Genomic DNA, 22,585 nt, shown 5'->3' with positions numbered 1-22,585 from the left:
ACAGATGCTGAGCCAGAACCACTGAGGGCCAACCCCACAGTAGCTCAGATCAGGCAACATGCTGATGAGAAAACCAAAAGGCACAAAGCCATGTCCTGCATTCAGAATTGTGTGTCAGATATCATCTTCACCAGAATTATGGCCTGTGAGACTCCAAAACAGGCTTGGGACAAACTTAAGGAGGAGTTTCAAGGCACAGAGAGGACCAGGCAACAGCAGCTGTTGAATTTGAGAAGGGATTTTGAAAATCTAAAGATGAAGGAGGAAAAAATAGTGAAGTAGTATGCAGACAGAATAACAGTAGTGGTCGACAGTATAAGGCTCATTGGTGAGCACTTTAATGAGGCAAAGATTGTAGAGAAAGTCCTCTCCACTTTTCCTGAGAGATATGAAGCAAAGATATCCTCTTTAGAGGACTCAAGAGATCTTGCCAGCATCTCTTTGACTGAGCTGATTAATACCTTCTATGCTCAGGAACAAAGAAGAGCTAGCAGAGCTGAAGACCATCAAGAAGGAGCCTTTCAAGCCAAAGCCAGAGAAGCCTCGAGCACCAATGCTCACAGTGGCAAAAAGCTCTGGAAAAATAGGCCTAAGCCTGATGCTACAAGGAGTAGTGACCAGCCCTGCAGACATTGTAAGAGGCCAGGACATCCTGAAGATAGATGCTGGTTCAGGCTAGATGCAGTATGCCAATACTGCAAAAAGAAGGGCCATGTTGAAAAGGTTTGTAAAAACAAAATCAAGCCAAGGCAGAGCCAATTTCAACAACCAAATGTTGAAGCTCGAGTGGCTGAAGACAGTAGTGACCAAGAAGAGCAGGTCTTTGCTGTGTCTTGCTTAGCTGTTGAGAAGAAATGTTCAAAAGGGTGGCTATTGGACAGTGGTTGCACCAACCACATGTCACCAGATGCATCCTTGTTTAAAACCTTGGATAGAAGCTGCAAAACCAAGGTCAAGGTTGGAAATGGCAGTTTATAAAGGCTGAAGGAAAAGGAGAGGTGCTGATATGTACCCCTACAGGCAACAAAATCATCTCGAATGTGCTATTGATGCCTGAGATTGATAGAAATCTTCTCAGCATAGCTCAATTGCTCGAGAAAGGCTATTCAGTTGTGTTCAAGGACAAACAATGCCAGATTGCTGATCCAAGTGGATCAAGCCTTATGACAGTCACAATGACTGATAAATGCTTTGAGATTTATTGGCCAAATGACTCAAAATCAGCATACACAGCCTCTACAGATGATTCCAGGCTCTGGCATCAAAGGCTTGGACATGCTAACTTCAGGTTAATGGCTCAAATGGCCAGAGAAGGCTTGGCTGAAAACTTCACCAACTCAGTGGAGCATGATGATGTGTGTGAAGTATGTCAGTTGGGAAAGCAGGCAAGACTGCCATTTCCTACAAACACAGCATGGAGGGCCACAGAAAGACTGCAACTGGTGCACACTGATGTGTGTGGTCCAATGAGGACTGAGTCACTCAGTAAAAATAGGTACTTTATCCTTTTCATTGATGATTTTTCAAGATATTACTGGATTTTCTTCATGAAGCACAAGTCTGAGGTAGCTCAAGTGTTTATGAAGTTAAAGACTGCAGTTGAAACTGAAACAGGTTGCAAGCTGAAGTCAGTAAGGTCAGACAATCGCACTAAGTACACTTCAACTCAGTTTCAAGCCATTTGCAATGATGCTAGCATCAAACACCAGCTAACAAATGTATATACACCTCAGTAGAATGGGGTATCTGAAAGGAAGAACAGAAGCCTGATGGATATGGCCAGATGCTTGCTGTTTGAGAGGAAACTGCCCAAGACCATGTGGGCTGAGGCAGTAAACACTGCTGTCTACCTTCAGAATAGGCTTCCTACCAAAGCTCTTGCTTCCAAGACACCTTTCGAGGCTTAGTTTGGCTTCAAACCCTCATTGGCACATCTGAAGGTGTTTGGTTGCCTGTGCTATGCACAAATACCAACAACAAAGAGGGACAAGCTCTCAAAAAGGGCTCAACCAGGTGTCCTAGTGGGTTATAGCTCAGTTAAGAAGGGCTACAGAGTTCTGGATCCTTTGACAAGTAAAGTTCAGGTAAGCAAAGATATCATCTTTGATGAGAAGGCTTGCTGGAATTGGAAAAAGAGTGAGCCAGAAGCTGTTTCAGAAGATTTGGTACCTAATCAAGCTGAACTCGAGTAGCTTAGTCCTGAAATGGACATTGATGATGTGCCTGTAAGAGGCACAAGACCCTTGGATGATATTTATGAGAGAGCACAGATTGCTATAGTAGAACCTACCAGTTTTGAAGAGGCCGAGTCAGATGAAAGATGGAAACAGGCTATGGTTGATGAAATCAACATGATTCAAAAGAATCAGACATGGGAATTGGTTGATAAACCTGCAAGAAAGAAGACCATTGGAGGGAAATGGGTCTATCGAGCAAAACAGAATGCTGATGGCAGTCTAAACAAGCTGAAAGCCAGGCTTGTTGTCAAAGGGTTTAGTCAAAGATATGGCCTGGACTACATGGAAACCTTTGCACCAGTAGCCAGGCTTGATACAGCCAGAATGCTAGTTGCCTTGGCTGCTCAAAATTAATGGACTATTCATCAGTTGGATGTAAAGTCAGCATTCTTCAATGGCCTCCTGGAAGAAGAAATCTACATTGACCAACCTCAAGGGTTTATTGTTCTGGTAGAGAACACATGGTATACAAGCTGAAGAAGGCCTTGTATGGCCTGAAGCAGGCCCCTCAAGCCTGGTATGCTTGAATTGACTCCTACCTGTCAGTTTGCAATTCGAGAGAAGTGCCAGTGAACCAACATTGTATGTCAAGAAAAATCAAGCTGAAACTCAGCTTATCTTGTCACTTTATGTTGATGATCTATTAGTTACTGGAGGAGATAAGAGTATGCTGCATGACTTCCAGAGAAAAATGATGAAAATGTTTGTGATGTCTGATCTAGGCATAATGAACTACTTCCTAGGAATGGAAGTGAAACAGACTGCAAAAGGAATCTTTCTCAGCCAGAGTTCCTTTACTATGAAGATCTTAAACAAGTTCTCCATGAAGAACTGTAAGCTAACAAGCACACCAATGGCTGTTGGAATGAGAGGCAGGAAAGTGGTAAACCAGTTTGTGAGACAATCTACAAGAGTCTCATTGGAAGTCTGTTGTATTTAACTGCAACAAGGCCTGATATCATGTTTGCTGTTAGTGTACTATCCAAATTTATGAATTGCTGCAATCATCAGCACTTTCAGGCAGCTAAAAAAGTGTTGAGATACATCAAAGGCACCATTGGTCATGGTGTTTTGTACAATAGGGCTGAAAGCATGAAATTAACAGGCTATGTTGATAGTGACTGGGCTGAATCATGTGATGACATGAGGAGCACATCTGGATATGCTTTTAGCCTTGGCTCGGGCATGTTTTGCTGGAGCTCTAAGAAGCAAAGTGTTGTGGCACAGTCAACAGCAGAAGCTGAATATAATGCTGCTGCTGCTGCAGTGAATTAAGCCATATGGCTTAGAAAGATCCTAGCTGATTTAAACCAAAGTCAAGAAGGAGAAACAAAGATTTATTATGACAACAGATCTGCTGTTGCAATTGCAAAGAATCCTATCTTCCATGGCAGAACAAAGCACTTCAACATCAAGCTACATGTCATAAGGGAGATGGAACAAGCTCATGAAATCGAGCTGGTTCATTGCAATTCAGAAGAGCAAATTGCTGATATCTTTACAAAGGCACTCAATGTGTCCAAATTTGTTAAATTAATAAGGGAATTAGGAGTGTTGATTTTAGTTCCCATGCAAAGGTGGCCATGTAGTAGGAAAGGGCAGCAGGCAGTCGAGCCATGGTGTGCAGCAGCTGGAGTTTGAAGTTACTGATTTTCTTGTTGTATTTTGTTACCCTTTAACTCTTTTGTAATTTAGTTCAAATTGAACTAAGTAGGTAAACATTTTGATGTATCTTTGATGTTGATTGACTGATAATTCAGCAATACAACTTAAGCAAGTCATATTAACAAGTTTCAATGTAATTTAGTGGTGTTAGGTATAAGATTAGGTGGTAACTTGTTTATTTTGTGATTTGTTAACTCATATATGTAATGACATCAAGCCTCTTTGAATGTTTTTTTAATGAAATCAGCTCATTTATTTCATTAAAAAATTCTCTCTTTCTTTTCTGTTTTCCCACTTGCATTTTTCTTTCTGCTTTTCTTTCTTGATTGTTTCTTCTCCAAGTCTCGAGACTTGCTGTTCAAGCAAAACTTCAGCAGCTTGCTACTACCCCCAACACCAACAAGACTCCACAAAATGAATTGTTGTTGATATCTGATTCAGTAGCGGTAAACAATGTATTTTGGTTGATTATAGTTTCCTTTCTCAACCTTCTTGTTGTTCTTTCAAATTTTGGATTGTTATTTATCAAATAATCTAATTCAGTATGGTGGTTAAGTGCTTGAATATTTGTTTTGAGTCTTGAGTTCAATTCCCTTGTTTTGGAATTATTTTATTAATTCTAGAATTATGTCAGATTTGAGTCTTAGGGCTTATCTATTAATTTCGTTGGTTTACTAATAAGAATGAGCTTTTTGGTTTACTAATTTCGTTAGATACAAAAGTGGAATTCTTTTTGTTTCTTTACCATTTGTTAGTAATTGAGTTAAATTTGAACTCTACGTAATCTGGTGGGTTAAGATATTCAGTTATCTTGATTTTATTCATTTTTTAAAAAACTTACTTCACTAACTTTTCTCCCCTACTTACTTTCCACTTTTCCTCTTTGGTCACATGTTCTTTTTCTTCTTTTCTTTCTTTTTCTTGCATTTTTTTCTATCCTTCTTCTCTTCTTTTTGTTTTGTTTCTTTCTTGCTTCCATTAATTTGTTTGGTGGATTGTTGTCTTGTCTTTCCTTTGTGATCGTGCCTGGTGTTCGTTCTTTGATCGTAGTGCAAACGTAGTGTAAGTTTCGTCGAACTATTTTCTGTTATTTTATTTTAATTCATTCTTTGAGCAAGGTAGGAGTGGTAATGGTGTTAATCTTCATTCTTTGTTGCTTTGAACATTTTTGTAATCTTTGATTAGGTGAAGGGTGAGAGGTGTGTGATCCTCCAGTGCTTGAATATCAGTTTTGGGGACTGGATTTTAGTAAAAACAAATTATCAAGTTAGATGTTGGGTTAATTCTTGGTTGTTAATTTCTGTGGTTTATTGTTGTATGAGGATTCATGAGTTCTCGATTGTGTAGTTAGTCAAAAATAAAATTAGGGGTGTGATTCTAACTCAAAACGTCAATTAGAACTTGGAAAAAAAAATCTAAAAAACAAAGGTTGTTTTTGAAACTACTGTATGCTACATGATTGTGTGGAACATATGGGCATGTGTGATTACACGAGCAAAATAGGTAGGGCGTGTGGGCCCATTTTGGTCAATTTATAGGCCTCGTTTAGGGCCGATTAGGAGACTCTAAAATTGAATCCGTGGCTATTTTGTGAGCTTATAAAACCATAAATTTGGTATATTGTGTGTCAGTATGTTAGAAACCATGATTAGTATGATAAATTTTGTGTAAACAATATGATACGATATAATTTGTGAAAAGACATTTAAGTATGCATGCCATACATCTCATTTGATATGGATGTATATTAGTTTGATTATGCATATGCATTGGGGTAAGATTTGATATGTAATGGAGGAAGTGTATTATGGCAGTATTACTGTAATTTTGGCAGTTAAATTGCAATATCAGTCTAGCAACTCAGCTACACCTTTTAAGTGGCATACCACCACGTACCAGTGTGATTGGATAGATGGACTCTTGTAGTCCTATTTGGTATGATTGGTTGAGTGGAGTTGGTGAATAGCCGATGGGGGTAGGATATATTCTATTCTAATATATGCTTCTGAATATGTGAATTTTCAATTTTGTCGGTTCTGAGATTTGCATATGAGCATGTCAATAATAAATTATATATGTGGGCCAAGTCACACATTAGGCTTTTAGCTCACTTCGTTTGTTTTGATACTTTTCAAGTGATCCTCAAATTTAGGATTTGGCAGCGATTCTGGAGCTTGATTCAGATATTTTAACTTTAAGTATGTTTGGGCTTACTTCGGACTTTATGGACTTTCGAACATTTTAATTTATTTTCGGGACAATTATTTTGGATTTGGTTTTTATTTTGCAAACATATAATTTTAATCAGTGGTTTTAACAAGATGGCATAATCAATGAAACTCTATGCTATTCGAAAATAAGAACTCTAAAGTATTTTTCTACTACAAGGTTTTTTATTTTAAAATTTTGTTTTACTAATTGAGTACCAAAAACGGTATGTTTTTTTTAAAATAATTAATCAAACAATACTTTCATCAATGCGCGTTCACTCAAATTTTTGGTAACAACAACACTACTAGGATGACAAATATAAATTCTAGTTTGCGTGTTTATCGATTCAGACTTTAGTTTTGCATGGAAATAAACAAACAAGGTTTGAAATGTCAATGTAACATTCATAATCTAACTGTAACGTTTGGGCTGAGTTTGAGGTGTTATGAGATTGAGGTATAAAGAGAAACAATAGTAGTAAATTAAAATAAATTAGGTCTAAGTCCCCCAAATCTTAACCTAATATTGTCTATTTGTAGGGCAAAAATAATATAATAAAGAAAATATAAAAGTTCCATTAATTAAATAAAACATAATATTTCTAGGTTTCTTGGTAATTTTCGCATCAAACATTCAAGCCATTTTCGGGCATCTTCCTGACACTTTTTGGGCTCAAATTGTGAAATAAATTTGGTTAGATATTCCAATTCCTTTCGACTCAGTATATTACAGGCCTAAAATGAATGTCTATAGCTCAAGTTGTAGGCAAAATATTAAAGTTGTATTGTGTTGATAGTCCAAGCTGCAAAATCTCGTAAAAAATAAACTTTAAGCTCGTTTTTCTCTAATTATCCTCTGAATCAAATATAAATAAAATATAAGTATAAATAATATATTTAAGAACATAAATAGCATAATTCAATGTGAGAAATGTCACAAATAAATAGAGAAATTACACAATTAACAATATGTTATGTTATTAGTCATTGATGATGCACAAGAGCACACGGTGCATCAACTATTATTTTTATAATTAATATAATTTATTATTTTAATAATGTTATTTAACATTATGATTTTATTTTAATAATAAAAATTAATGTTAATAATTATTTTAAATTTTAAATAATATTATTAATATTTTATTAAAAAGTTATTGTAGTAGGCCCAATTTAGTCCGGGCCCAAAAACCAAATACAAATAATAAGCATAACCAATAAATAAATAAAAAGTCCAAATTTACAAGCCCAAATTTACAAACCCAAAAATTAAAAAATCTAATGGCCCAAAAGGCCCACAACATAAACTAATCCAGAAACCCTAGGGTTTCCCACTCCCTTTTAGCTGTCGCTACCCTCACCCATGTCAGCGCCTCCGTAGCGCCATGTCGACCTCCGTACACAGCTGACCCTTGTACCTGCAAAACAAACAGGCAGACACAGAGAAAAAATGATAGCATTGTATTTTCCTTTTTCTTTTTGGCTATAAAAAGCCACAAAAACAGTGATGTAATTTTTTTTTACAGACACGAAATCAATACAAAAAACAGCAATCAAAAGACAAAAAATTTAAAGGTAGTTCTTTTTTTCTTTGTTTTTCTTTTTGTCGTCTCTTCCATTTTATTTTTTAAAAAAAGGACAGAAAGTAAAAAAAAAAAGAGAAAAATCGAACCTTACCTTTTTTTCTGGTGTTTGCGCTGCCATGGGAGGCCGAGGTTCGTAGTTTTCGATGCAAAACGATGTTTTTTTTTTGGCTCGGGGACTCAAAAAGCCAAAAAAATGACAATTTTTTTTATCTCTGACCACCATGGACGGCGGCGATGTCGCCGACGACTGGCGGCCGTCACGGCGGCCCGAGCCATGGCCGAAGAGTGAAGCTGGGAGAGAGGGGAGAGAGTGTTCTGAGTTTTTTTTAAAAAAGAGAAGAGGAGAAATGAATTTTTTTAAAATTTCTTTTAATTTTATAAAGAGTCGAAACAACGTCGTTTTGGGCCTTAATCCCAGTGGCCAAAACGATGTCGTTTCACCTAGGATCCGCGTGTTTTGATTAATGGGCAATTTGCGCGTTTAGTCCTTCCACTTTTCGGCCTGCTTCAATTTAATACATTTCTTCTTTTTTAAATTTTGTCACCTAATATTACTTTATTTTCAATTTGGTCCTTGGACCATTTGAGGAGATGGACGCCTAAAATGATGCTGTTTTCGATGACCTGAAACCGGACTTGGTTTCCAGATGGGACCCACGCGTTTAATTGCTGCCCTGTCCTTCTGGTTTTAAACGGTTTACAATTTGGTCCTATTTCTTGTTTCTTTTATTTTTATCCTACGATTTTGGGTTTTGTATTTTTTTAATCCTTAGTAGCTTTTTATTACTTATAATTTATACCCCTAATGTCATTTTAATTTCAATTTGATACCTGATTTATTTAGCTTCAATCTTTTTTGCAAATTGTTTTGTCCATTAGTTTATTAATCTCATTTCTTCATTTATTTATTAGTTCTTCAACCTTATTTAATAATTAAAGTTCATTTATTTACGGAATGGAGGCGGTTTTGCCTATTGAAGTCGAGATTCCTTCTCTCTGAGTTTTTTCAGAATTAAAATTAGATGAAGCAGAATGGATCCAGTCTTGATATGATCAATTGAACTTGATTGAAGGAAAGAGGCTAAGGGTTATCCGTCATGGTCAGATGTACTAAAAACGAATGATACGAGCTTATGACAAAAAGGTTCATCCTAGAGAATTCTATGAGGGGGGTCTGGTATTGAAAAAGATCATTCCTATACAAAAGGATTTTAGAGGAAAATGGATGCCAATTTGGGAAGGACCTTATGTGGTAAAGAAGGCCTTTTCTGGAGGAGTGCTGATTTTGACCTAGATGGATGGTCAAAACTTGCCTAATCCTGTAAATTCAGATTCAATCAAGAAGTACTTCACCTAAAAAGAGAGGAGAGGCCAATGCAAAAACCCACAAATGGTGCTTTGAGACCTAAAAAAAAGGAGAGGCCAATGAAAAAATTCGCAAAGGACGTCTTGAGACCAAAGGGGTTTTGAGTTGAAAACTCAAAAAAGGGCAGCTTAAATTCTGATCAAATATGGGGCATGTGGTAGTCTTGTCCTCTCTGATTTAACAAGAATGAGGGATGCTACGTCTTGAGGCATCAACAAAACGCTCTGAATCTTCGAAACACATTTCAAGTTCAAAAGGGTTCTCAAGAAGTTTGTGCAAAGAAGCTCATGTTACGATATCTCGAGCACTTGTTTTTATCTTATTCATTTTGTATCTTAAAAAAATTTGCTATCTTGATTAATTTATTCATTTCAAGTTTTGCTCTCAATAAAATTTCATTAGGTCCATTGTGATAATCCTCTTCAAGCATTTTTCATTGAAATAACGATTAATGGGATAATAATATTCAAGCAAAAGGAGTTCTGCATATTACTCTAAAAGCTTCTAAATAGTACAAGGACCTAAAATAGGACTATTATTTAGAACTAACCAAACTTAAGGGTTAAAAACATTTGAGAAAGAATAGTCTAAATTATGGCTATTTCTTTAGGTTTTCTATCAAAGTTACCAGCTGAACAAGAGGGCAGGGTACTACGTCAGAACCTTGATAAATAAAGAGCAATGACAACATAAGCATTAAAAAAGGATCATTCTCAAAAAATAGTATTCAATATTCATGCAAATACCATTCATACTCACCTAGTTAGGAGCATTTGACTCGTTCTGGTCATGACATCCTAATCATTAGACATAAATAGGTCCATGAAATGGACTCTATAGGTCATGTTCCCCAGAGAACAGATCAGTGAAACTACAAGTCCTATACAGCTGAAGTTGCAGTGGGATGGATTGAAGTCATTATGGCAAATCTCACCTCCCTGAAGTTGTAGTGGAGTAGATTAAAGCCTCTAATCTTATCCCCTTGAAGTTGCAATGGGACAGATTGAAGTTACAAGTCTTATCCCCCTAAAGTTACAGTGGAGCAGACTAAAGATAGTGAATCTCTTTTTCTTGAAGTTGCAGTGGAACAGATTGAAGCTAAAAATTATAGATCTTATCTCTCTAAAGTTGCAGTAGAGCAGATCATATCGAATCCTATCTCCCTAAAGTTGCAGTACAGTAGATTAAAGTCACGACCTTATTTCCCTAGAGTTACAGTAGAGTAGGTTGAAGTTACAGGTCTTATCTCCCTGAATACAATGGAGCAGATTGAAGATACTAATATTATCTGCCTGAAGTTGCAATGGAGCAGATTGAAACTATTAATCCTATCTCCCCGAAGTTGCGGTGGAGCGGATTAAAATGTTGAATCCTGTACTTTTGAAGTTGCAGTAGGTCAGATTAAACCTACCATAGCAACTCTTATCTCCTTGAAATTGCAGAGGAGCGGACTAAAACCGCAAGTCTTATCCCCCTAAAGTGGCAGCAGGTTAGAACGAGGCTGCTTGAAGAAAAGGAACACCAAGAAGTCAAAATTTGGTGAGACTGGGCGAAATTAGTCCTTCTTAATAGTCTTTGCTCCATTCTCGTTACACGACAACGAGTAAAGAGGGGCAGCTGTAGTAGGCCCAATTAGCCCGAGCCCAAAAACCAAATACAAATAATAAGCAAAACCAAAAAATAAATAAAAAGTCCAAATTTACAAGCCTAAATTTACAAACCCAAATACAAGCCCAAAAATTAAAAAATCTAACAGCCTAAAAGGCCCACAACCTAATCTAATCCAAAAACCCTAGGGTTTCCCACTCCCTTTTAGCTGCCGCTGCCCTCGCCCATGTCAGTGCTTCCGTACTGCCACATCGACCTCCGTACACAGCTAGCCCTTGTACATTCAAAACAAACACGCAGACACAGAGAAAAAATGATAGCATTGTATTTTTTCTTTTCGGCTATAAAAAGCCACAAAAACAGTGATGTACTTTTTTTTATTGACACAAAATCAATACAAAAACAACAATCAAAAAATAAAAATTTTAAAGGTAGTTCTTTTTTTCTTTCATTCTTTTTGGTCTTCTGTTTTATTTTATTTTTTTAAAGGGAAAGAAAGTAAAAAAAAAAAAGAGAGAAAAGTTGAACCTTACCTTTTTTTTTTGGTGTTTGCACCGCCATGGGAGGCCGAGGTTCGTTGTGTCTGATGAAAAATGACATTTTTATAGGCTCGGGGAGTCAAAAAGCCAAAAAATGGCAATTTTTTATCTCCGACCACCGTGGACGGTGGCGTCATCGCCGGCGACCGGCGGCCGAAGCCATGGTCGGAGAGCGAGGCTGAGAGAGAGGGGAGAGAGTGTTCTAAGTTTTTTTTTACAAAGAAGAGGAAAAATGATTTTTTTTATTTTATAAAGGATCGAAACGACCTCGTTTTAGGCCTTAATCCCAGTGGCCAAAACCACGTCGTTTCACCTAGGATTTGCGTGTTGACCCGACCCGCCAAGGAGGATCCACGTGTTTTTTATTAATGGGCAATTTATGCATTTAGCCCTTCCACTTTTTCGGCATGCTTCACTTTAATACATTTCTTCTTTTTAAAATTTTGTCACTAATTTTACTTTATTTTCAATTTGGTCCTTGGACCATTTGAGGAGACGGACGCCTAAAACGGTGCCATTTTTGATGACCCTAGACCCGACTTGGTTTCTAGATGGGATCCATGCGTTTAATTGGTGTCTTGGTCCTTCTGGTTTTAAACGGTTTACAATTTGGTCTTGTTTCTTGTTTCTTTTATTTTTATCCTATGATTTTGGGTTTTGTATTTTTTTAATCCTTAGTAGCTTTTTATTACTTATAATTTATACCCCTAATGTCATTTTAATTTCAATTTGATACCTGATTTATTTAACTTCAATCTTTTTTGCAAATTGTTTTGTCCATTAGTTTATTAATCTCATTTCTCCATTTATTTATTAGTTCTTCAACCTTATTTAATAATTAAAGTTCATTTATTTACATTCTTTTCATGTATGTTTATATTTTACTATTATTTATTTATATATTTTATTACAAATTGTGTCCCTAATCTCATTTATGTTTTAATTTGGTTCTTTATTTTAGATATTTTATAAATTATCCTCCCCTATATTTATTTATGTATTTGTTTCTTTGTCTTTATTTTTTTATTGGTGTTGTCCTTTATGTGCATACATTGTTGCTATAGTCATTATTATTGTTTATTTTATTTATTTTTGATTGTTCATATTAATGATAAAATAGTGTACATTATGTGATTCTCATAAATTGTTTTTATTGTTTTATTTATTATTGTCATTTATTAATGCGATATTTCATTCATGTATCATTTCAAATATCATACATATTTTACCCAAACTTGTATAAAATAAAATTTTGAAAATAAAAGCAATATTTCGTATTTTAGAATTCAAAAATTCGTTCCCTAACTTATGGGGTTTCGATTTTTCTCGATAAATCCAAATATACGAACCCTCTTTTTTAACATAATTTTTTTTAAAAAATAATCTCAAGAATAAAAAAAATCGTGTTCAAGAATAAAAAAAATATCGTGTTCTAACTTACAGACTATGATTTCTTTTCTAAAACCAAGATAATCAAATATCTTTAAAATAAATAAAACTTTTAGTGTTTATTCTCGTTTCGGGATTTAAAATATTGTGTCCTAACTCACGGGATATAATTCTTTTTCTCTATTAACGTGAAACACGCCCTTTTCCAAAAAAAAATTCAATCAAGCGATTTTAACAAGAGGATTGTATTTTGAATCTCTTCAAAATTTTCGATTTTCGACATTAAGACATTAATCAATCAATTAGGTACCAATTTTGGGCGTTACGAGGGTGCTAATCCTTCCTCATACGTAACCGACTCTCGAGCTCATTTTTCTGAATTTCATAGACCAATATTTTTATTTTAATAAATTAAATCATTACGAGGTGACCTAATCATACCTCAGAAAAATGATCGGTGGTGACTCCCCTTTTTATATTTATTTTCAATATAAAAGTCAACCTCTTTTCCCAAAAAAATAGTTTCGACAATTATATTTTAATATTTTAAATATATATAAATAACATAATTTTAAATATTTTATAATAAATATTTTAATAACATAAATATAAATATTTATTTAAATTCTATTTAGTTTTAATGTGCCACAATCCACCTGAAAACACACCTTAGGATAGCAACCCAAGCCACCTAAAATATTAATAAATAAAAAAACCTTCAAGACCAGAGAGGATTAAGTAAGCATCACGTGCACCTCCATAAGAAACAAAACTAGCCTTCTCATCCAACAAAAACAAAAACAGCATAGCTCCCATAAAACCAAGAGACAATACATCAAAAAACAAGGAGCTCACTTTTCTTGTTCTGGTTTTGGGAATTAAATCTGATAATGAACCTTCATTAAGTTTTATTAATACAAAAGAGACAATACATAATACAAACTTAAACAACTGGAGCTACTTGAATTTAAAGCAACATGACCAACACTAAAACACAACGACAATGGACGCAAACACAAACACAATCCTCCAGCACATGCCAAGAGATTGAAGAGCACCATAAAACAACACACTGACAAGTAATTATTTTGCAAATGAGCTGACAACATGAGGATAAGAGAATAATCTTCTGAATGTCACTTTTCAAAAGTGACTTCATGTTCATTTGAACCTTAAATTCTTGATCAAACTGGGATTGAATCTATCAGCAAAGCAGTGATGCTAGTTTTTGCTGACTCCCCTACTTGCGTATAAGCATCTTCGCCAGTGTAAAGGAGATCAATGACCCTTGCAAGGTTTAGAATTCGATTAAGAGCCGAAGTTGGTGCTGCTGTTGGTTTCAAGAACTCTTCATTTATATCCTTCCAAGCATTGTTTATTTGCTTGTATAACTCATCATAGGCCTCTTGCATTGATACCCCATATTGTTTCATGTAGCACTCCACTGCTGAGGACACATGTCCTCTCTCTCTCTCAACCTACAATAAACATAACTTAATTTGAGCTAATGTAGAGCTGTGTCAGATAATAAAAATAAACAAATAAATTATTGTACCTTGTGGCCAACAATATCACTCATCAGCCTACAAATAGTGCTTGAAGCTCTGACAATCTTAGGGTCATTAAATGCCCAATTGAATGTCTCTTTTGTTATGCTATCTTCCATGCCAACAAAAGATGACATCGTAAGAGTCCAATAACCACAAGAGACTAATGCAATCGGCATATACTCCTCCATTGTCGGTATGTAATTTTCATGCAACCATTTGGCCTCAACATAGTAAACTTGAGATTGTCGTTTCATCTATTAACAAACAAAGAAACAAAAAGTGAGCAAAAACCAACTAATGTAGCTGATTAAGACTGCAAAATAAGAATTTTTTTCAAGAAAAAAGAGAGAGTAAAAATCAGATATACTGCTTCTATTGCGACTTGGACGCGATATGATTTTCCTTCTTTGGACATCAAATCTTCCATATCTTTATAAACATTTAAAGTTTCACTATACCACAATTTCATGTAGTCTGGAAGTTGATCAATGCAATTGGTATCCCACCTACAATATATCATCCATTCAACTGGTCAATTCTCTCTATTATTCAATTCAATAAAAAACATTTACTTCTAATGATTTGAAGTAAAAGTGAATATATGTTTTATATGACCTTTGGATTGCTTTTGTAAAGATTTCAAGTTCTTCGTATGTGCCATACGCATCATAAATATCATCCAAAATTGATATGAGGCATATCACTTTCGTCGCAAAAGATCTAGCAATGGCGTAATGGGGCTCAAAGTATACACTCAACATCCAAAAATAACATTCCACAAATCTATCCCTTATAAAAGGAAAATTAGTCGCAACATCTAAATCTTTCCACCACCTAAAACAAGAAAGAAGAATAAATTATGATACATATATATTATTAGTAGACCCGTGTATCGACTAGGCTATGAATAAGAGTTTTATTTGGCTTGACTTATAGAAACCTCTACCACTATCGGTTACCTGTTTATCTTGTTTATCTCCTTCTTGTGTAAATGTTGTAAGATTTTGAAATCTAACTTTGCAAATTTCATTAAATTTTCATCTTGGGTACCATATCCTTCATATATGGAAATGTAGCTCCTAGCAATCAACCTCGGCAAGCTCTTGCGAAGGGGTCGCTTTAGAGCATTAGCAATTTGTGTGGAGAGAGGATAGTCTACCGTACTTTCTGCCAACTTCAGATGAACTGTAGTGAAGGAAAGGGCTTCCTCTAATATATTTTCCCCATGTAGTTGAAAGTGTGCAGCTTCATACAATTCTAGCATGCCTTTCACATCACCAATTAAAGATTCTTTGAAATTTCCATTCTCATCTTTGAATTTGTTAAATGTCTCTGCTCAATCATCAAACAAATTTGAGACGTTATTTTCTAAGTTCCACTTTACAAATTTAAAATATATTTATGGAAGGATTTGGATTTCAAAATCTAGTCACCTTTTAATTCAATTATAATTTTTTGGGTTAGCCAAAACCAAATTTGTATTCAATAATAAAACTGGTTGATTCAAGATTACAATAATTGTAAATCTAATGCTTAATTAGTTAAGTTAGTTCATACAGTCTAATATTTGAAATTTCAAATTGAGTCAAAATGGTGAGTCCTCTAATTATGGATTGAAATACTTCAATTCATCGTACTAGATTTAATAAATGTGTATTTGACTAAGGACAACCACTATGGGTAGATTTTAAAAACTCCATAGTATGGTTAGACAGCTGCCATGTATTTATACTATATTAAAATTTAAAAATTAAAAATTAACTAAAGATAATCTAATTATATATAACATTTTCTAGGTCAAAATATGTCAAAAGTTCTTATACTTTTTATGAACTTATAATTTGTCTCTATCCTTTTATTTCTTAGAATTTAGTTTCTCTACTTTTCATATTTAAAAATTTTAGGTCCAACTGTTGATACCATTAAAATTATTTTATTAGATTCAAGTTTATTACTACTTCATTTTTTTAGTTACTTGACTACCAAGTGAGAATTTTTTTTATTATTTTGTTAAAATTTTACTAGGTTTTTTTTTGTTAATTTCAAGTTCATTATTTTGTTAAATATCACACTTAAAAATTTAACCATAAAAAGTTAACAGTGTTAACAGTTGGACCTGAATTTTAAATTTTAAAAAGTAAAGGAACTAAATTCCTAAAAAATAAAAGTGTAGGGACTAAATTCTAAATTTGTGAAGAGTATAGCGACTTATGACATATTTTAACCTAATTTTTATTGAAATTTTAAAGGAAAAGGTTTAAAATATGTTGTTGTTTCAGATTTTAAGAATTGTTTTGTTGATTTTTTATCATTAGAATATCATGATAATTCTGGATTGAACAAACTACAACTTCTTAGATCAAGAGGTTCCACAGACTAGTATGGTTCGAGTTTTCAACAATCCTTAAATAGTCGTATCTAGCGTGTCTAAAATTTAAATGGTTTAAATATGCTACAAGACTATGTTTTTAGTCCATGTTTTAGTCCATGTACTATAATTTTAAGACATTAAATCTCTATATTTTTTTATTTAAAAATCTTGGTGCCTCCATCTAATTTTTCTGTTAAAGTATCAAAGGTAAAATAGCCTTTATCCCTCAATATTTATAAATTTTTTGAAGGCTAAAAAGGAGCTGTTTCACCTTTGACCACGTTAACTTTCACCACAAAAATAGATGGAAGTACTAAGATTTTTAAATTAAAAAAATGCAAAGAGTTAAGGTCTCCAAATTAAAATATAAAAACTAAATTTTAAATTTTAAAATAATATAGTAACATTTGACATATTTAAACCAATTTATATTCCATAACTTTTCTTTGTTACCAGATTTGCTTTTAAAAAGCTAAGCCATACCACAATCAACATTGAAGCCATGCTCTCTTAGCAGGCGAAATCGAACAGCAGTAGTGTAAAGATCATCACCATCAATCTCAATATGATTGCAATGATCATGGTATATAATTTCCAAGGCCTCTTCTATCTCTTTCTCGAAATGGTAAGCCACACCTAAGCGTTGGACTGCATCAATTATGGGCAACTTTTGGGACGATTTATCCGTATTTGCCACTAACATTCTCCTCACTTCTTGCTTCAATTCTTCGTACTCTTGTTGAGTTCCAGCACCCATTTCCTATTTAAATGAAAAGCTTTATATTAATTTTAAATGATTCACATGCATGTAAGGACACATTGAAATGAGAACAGACGTATGTCTCTTCAACTACGAAAATAGTTTTAAAAAATTGAATACATTTGTATGAAATACATATTAGCACTTACATCAAATCTAAATAATATAGGTATATGATGTCACACAAAAACAAATTAAAAGTGATTATCATACGTCTGAACATACCATTTGAGAAGGAGAAGAGAGGAAAATGTCCCCCCAAAAGCTAGGTTTAAATTTGGACAAATGACGACTTTCCTTGGAGGTGTTACCATGTTGAGATGGAACAAGATTTGTAGAGATTTGAGAAGACATTTTGTTTAGTATGGTAAAAGCTCTAATGAGTTTTGTGTGATCCAAATGCTTTTATGAGTCACTTCTATTTATAGGCACTAGCTAGGAGAAAAGTTAGAAGGGGAACAAAATTAAATTGTAATTTTACGATAGTAAAAATGAAAATTTTAAAGGATTAAATTAAAATTTTATTACAATTTTACCTTTACTAATTCAAACTTTTAAAAAATTTAATGGAGTAAAATCGAAGGCCCTACCAGCAACTTGATTCGCCCCTGGCACCAGCCTTTGAGGGTTTTCACCGTACTGCATATGGACAAATGTTTAGATTTCTAGATGACTTGTTGATTTTAGAGTTCCAGATTTCTATTTTTATGGATAGTCTTTTACATTATTTTTTACGGAGTTCGACTTATTAAGTTCTATGAAAAGATTTTCAGCATTTAAATGTTTTAGCTTTTATTCAACATTGATGATATTCTTCACGTGGTTTTAAAGAAAATATGGGATAATTTTTTTTAGAATAACTTATATTAGAATATCTTAAAATATATAGTTTTTAGGTATCAATAAAATAATGTCATATTATCAAATTTTAAAGATACATAAATATTATTCTATAATCAATCATATACGATACCATCTCTTATTTAATTTTGATTAAAATTTTGGACGAAAATGTTGAAACTCGTTATACACCAATAGTCACCAACTCGAAACCCAGATAAGGCTAGGCCCCACCAGATCGATGCGCATGAGACACACAGTGAGAGGACAATCTCGTGGTATCAACTCGCATGAGTCGAGGGGAGCTCGCGGTCTTAGCTCACATATACCCAAGGAGTTCGCATGTAGGGAACTGCGAGCTCTAGCATGCGAGCTACAACGATACACGTGCTCAACATGCCTAAGCTCCGCTCAGAATGTCAGTCTTATGAATAATGGGGTCAAGTCATGAACAGTGGAGTCAAATCATGAAGAGTGATAATATGTATAAATACCTGAATATTTCTCTAACACCCCGACCCGTGTCCGTCGCCGAATTAGAGTTACGAGGTATTACCGATCAAAATTCGACCCAAAATTATTATTATTAGTATTTTTTTAACTCAACCACAAAATTCCATTCCATATATATATTATCACATAACCAATTAAAATCAAACATGCACCTTTAATCAAATTTCATATACTAACCACGTTTCAACAATTCATCCATATCATTATCATTTACCTAATCAAAATTTGATATCATAAATCAAACATTTATCCAAGCATTTATTTCATTTCAATTTATTAATTATACTACATATTACAAAATTAAGTAATCTACCCTGTTTGGACAGCTCTTATACACAAAAAAATTGGGCAGTATATACACAATACATCATATACATATAATACACATATTATTTTCGAAATAGGCTTAAATATAACTATTTTATACAACTATTAACAAATATACTAAACACATCACACTTCCATATAAATAATTGAAATTTGCATAAGCTTAAACATTATATATATACCAAATAGATCAAAACTATAAAACCAAGCTTAATCAAAATGAGTATGTGACAGCCCAAAATTGACCCTAGTCGGGAAGTGGTTTCGGGACCACAAAACCGAGTTATAAAATAATTAATTGCTATGTTCTATGTTTATTATATGTGTGTACATGCATATGTGGAAGTTTCATTCCATAATTTTGCCAATTGCATGAGGAATTATTAAATAGGGATCAACATGAGACATGGTGAAATATGATAGGCTAATTTTAAAGGGCTTATTAGTGCATGTCAACACAAGGGTGGACTTGCATGTCAAATTGCCCAATTCCCTTATAGTGGCCGGCCAAGATGGATTGATGATGGGCAATATATTTGTTGAATTTGATATTATAATAAGAAATTGGGTCATTGGAGTTATAATGAATAAAAGAAAGAATAAAAGAAAAAAGAAAGGTAATGAAAACAAAGCTTGTATCCTTGGTTCTTCTTGGCCGATTGTAAAGAGGAAGATAGGAGGGAAACATTCAGTCACTTGAAGCTTGAGAAGGTTAGTAAAAATTTTGTTAGTTTTTGAAATTTTAAGTTTAGTTTAAGTCAATTAGCTAGTTCCATATTAGCCCATTTGAAAACTTGGAATTTTAGATGTTGGTTTGAGCTTTCGGTTGTGGTTGTCAAGGGAGGAAATGAGATTTTGTTTGTCTTCAACAATTGATTGGTATATAAGTGTTAAATGTGAGAAAATTTTGTTTGGGTAATTGTAATAAATAATTAGAGGCTTAATTATCAAAAGGTTTCGGTTTTGATATTATTTTTATAGGCATAATTAGTTCAATTTGATAATAAGGTATGAGGTGTTAAGTAAAATTTTCATGGTGGTTTAGGTTTAATGACATTCGGCTATGGTATTTGACAATGGTAAATTTTGTTGTTTCATGATAAAGATAGATGAGTGTTTGAGCTATACAAATAATCATATGTGAGCAATGGGTGCTAAAGGGAAAGGAATCGACTACCTTATTATGTACCAAGGCCGAATGTGTACTTGAATTAGGAAGTTATTGAGTAATGTTTGTACCTTAAGTGATAGAATAGAGTGAATGCTTGGAATGTGATATGTGTGAATTATATGTTAAATTAAGGTTTGCTAAGCTAGCTATTAAGGTGAAATGCAAATGTTAGTATTTGATTTGGTAATAATCTGCTTGGGGACAGCAGCAGTAAGGTGATTTTGGAAAATCGCCATAATTTGTAGGAGTTGAATTAGAAGCTGAGTAAATTATGTCATTAAAGCTTGAAGAGTCTATTTTCTTACAAAAGAAACTATAAGAACTAAAGAGTTACCGATCTTGAGATATTTGAAGTATTGTGGGGCTGAGTCAAAATGACTACTAGATTCCCTGTTCTGTTTTTAGGAAATCATTATAAATTGTACAAAAATGATTATAAGATAAAATTTATATGCTTAAACTCCTTAATGAGTCTAGTTTCAAATGAAATCAAATACAACACATTTTGAATTCTGTAAAATGAGAAATTTGATTCGTAGTGAAGAGTGGTCAGATTAGTCAAACAGTGAAACAGGGGAAACTTTAAGAAAAATCTGGTATTGATTGGCCAAGCCTAAAATTCTGAAAATTTTATGGATGGAAGATATACGAGTCTATATTCAGGGAAAATTAACGGCAAGTGATTTGGAGTTTTGTAGCTCCAGTTATAAATAATTTAGTGACTGCTGCTCAGGGAAAACAGCTCGTAGTGAATATGTGATTTTGTTGTAAACATTAATGAAAATTTGCTAATGAATTATTTATTGATTTTATAAAGCTTACTATAATCTATGTGTGTGAAAGTCGAATCAATTTATATATTATTCTGAAAGTAATACTTGAATAGTCGATTAATGACTATTTTAAAATTTGTTGAACTTAAGCTCAAGAGCAAAGGGGAACTAAATCCGATAAAGGGAAGGAAAAAGTAATTGAATAGCCATTGAAGTCGTTCGACAACATCCGAGGTAAGTCTTCGAGTAATGACCCTACTTGAATTATATTGAAATGATTAGTCATCCTATGATGGATAGTCAAATGTGCATAGAGACTATGTTATAAAGCCAATTGAAACCATGCTCTTTGTGTGTGGCTATTGAGCCGAAATTGGAAAGGTTTAATAAATGCTTTGTGTTTGAGCCTTAGTAATGAAAGTGAAATATGGATGTGTCATGATTGTTGATATATATGTGCATGAGCATTTGAATTTTATCCGGGCTAAGTCCCGAAGGCAATTGTGCTAGTGATTTTATCCGGGCTAAGACCCGCAGGCATTTGTGCGAGTTGATATATTCGGGCTAAGACCCGCAGGCATTTGTGCGAGTTGATATATCCGGGCTAAGACCCGCAGGCATTTGTGCGAGTTGATATATCCGGGCTAAGACCCGAAGGCAATTGTGCAAGTTGATATATCCGGGCTAAGACCCGAAGGCATTCGTGCGAGTTGCTATGCCCGGGTTAAGACCCGAAGGCAATTGTGCTTGTGGTAATATCCGGCTAAATTCCGAAGAAACTTGGGTATGAATGTGAGCGTTTTGTGCTGTAATAAATTCAATTAATACGCTCAACAAACCCAAACGATAAGGTATGTTTGCATGTGATTCGGAAAAGTCAATTCGTTTTAAGTAGTATTCGTTCAATCGACTAACGAACTTTTGGGCTTTTATATGGGTTGATACCTTGTGTGTGTATATATGTTGATGAATTGTGAAGTAAGCATGATTATGAGAATGTGTACTAATAAAGTGATTCATTTAGCTATGTGAATGTAATACTTTAGTCAAAGCCGATTTCATTACTTGAAACTTACTAAGCTTTAAAATGCTTACCCCGTTGCTTTGGCTCTCTGTTTTATAGATTTTGTTCGCTAGCTATCGGATTCGGGATCATCGAAGTCGAAGTCATCCACACTATCAAAGCTCTTTTGGTACTCTTTTAGTTGAACTCTGGATATGGCATGTATAGGACTACCCCTTGTTGTTTTAAGCACTTTTTGTGATGTATGTGTGTACAGCCATGCGAAAATGGCTTGTAGAAGTGGAGTATGGCATTAGACCATTTGTGTTTATGTATGTATATATGGTTTCATGATGTGACTATGGTTTGGAATGGAAGTGTTGGGCAAATGATCAGCCATTGGAATGGCTAAATATGATCATATGTGGACCTATGTATGACAAAACCCTAGTTGGTCCATGGTAACCACGAAATAGGTAAAGTTTACCATGAAAACAGATGCTGACAGCAGCAGTGGTGTGGATTTGAAAAATCACAAAAATTTGTAGGAATGGAATTAAATAGTGAATAAATTATGTAATCGAACCTTGATGAATCTATTTTCATATGAAAGTAACGAAACAATCATATGAACAGTATATTAAGAGATATTAAAGTTCTCGTGAAACAGGGCCAGA

General features: G+C 34.2%; 2 protein-coding genes across 2 annotated transcripts; one reads left to right on the top strand and one right to left on the bottom strand.

Moving 5' to 3' along the window:
• The first annotated feature begins 138 nt into the window (after positions 1–138).
• Positions 139–978, top strand: LOC121223220 (uncharacterized). Its single transcript, XM_041104350.1, has 2 exons — positions 139–273; positions 352–978. Exons 1-2 carry the CDS (start codon positions 139–141, stop codon positions 976–978), a joined length of 762 nt encoding a protein of 253 aa, XP_040960284.1.
• A 12,507-nt stretch (positions 979–13,485) lies between these two features.
• LOC107929765 ((+)-delta-cadinene synthase isozyme XC14) lies at positions 13,486–17,667 on the bottom strand. Its single transcript, XM_041104811.1, has 7 exons — positions 17,507–17,667; positions 17,005–17,281; positions 15,110–15,482; positions 14,766–14,984; positions 14,518–14,656; positions 14,156–14,404; positions 13,486–14,078 (listed from the first exon to the last, which is right to left on the bottom strand). Exons 1-7 carry the CDS (start codon positions 17,633–17,635, stop codon positions 13,785–13,787), a joined length of 1,680 nt encoding a protein of 559 aa, XP_040960745.1. The 5' UTR covers positions 17,636–17,667; the 3' UTR covers positions 13,486–13,784.
• Positions 17,668–22,585: the final 4,918 nt, after the last annotated feature.

The sequence above is a fragment of the Gossypium hirsutum genome, chromosome D11 (genome assembly GCF_007990345.1).
Source record: "Gossypium hirsutum isolate 1008001.06 chromosome D11, Gossypium_hirsutum_v2.1, whole genome shotgun sequence".
Classification (NCBI taxonomy): Eukaryota; Viridiplantae; Streptophyta; class Magnoliopsida; order Malvales; family Malvaceae; genus Gossypium; species Gossypium hirsutum.
The sequence above is the reverse complement of the archived record's forward strand: the minus strand, read 5'-3'. Positions and strand labels throughout refer to the sequence as shown.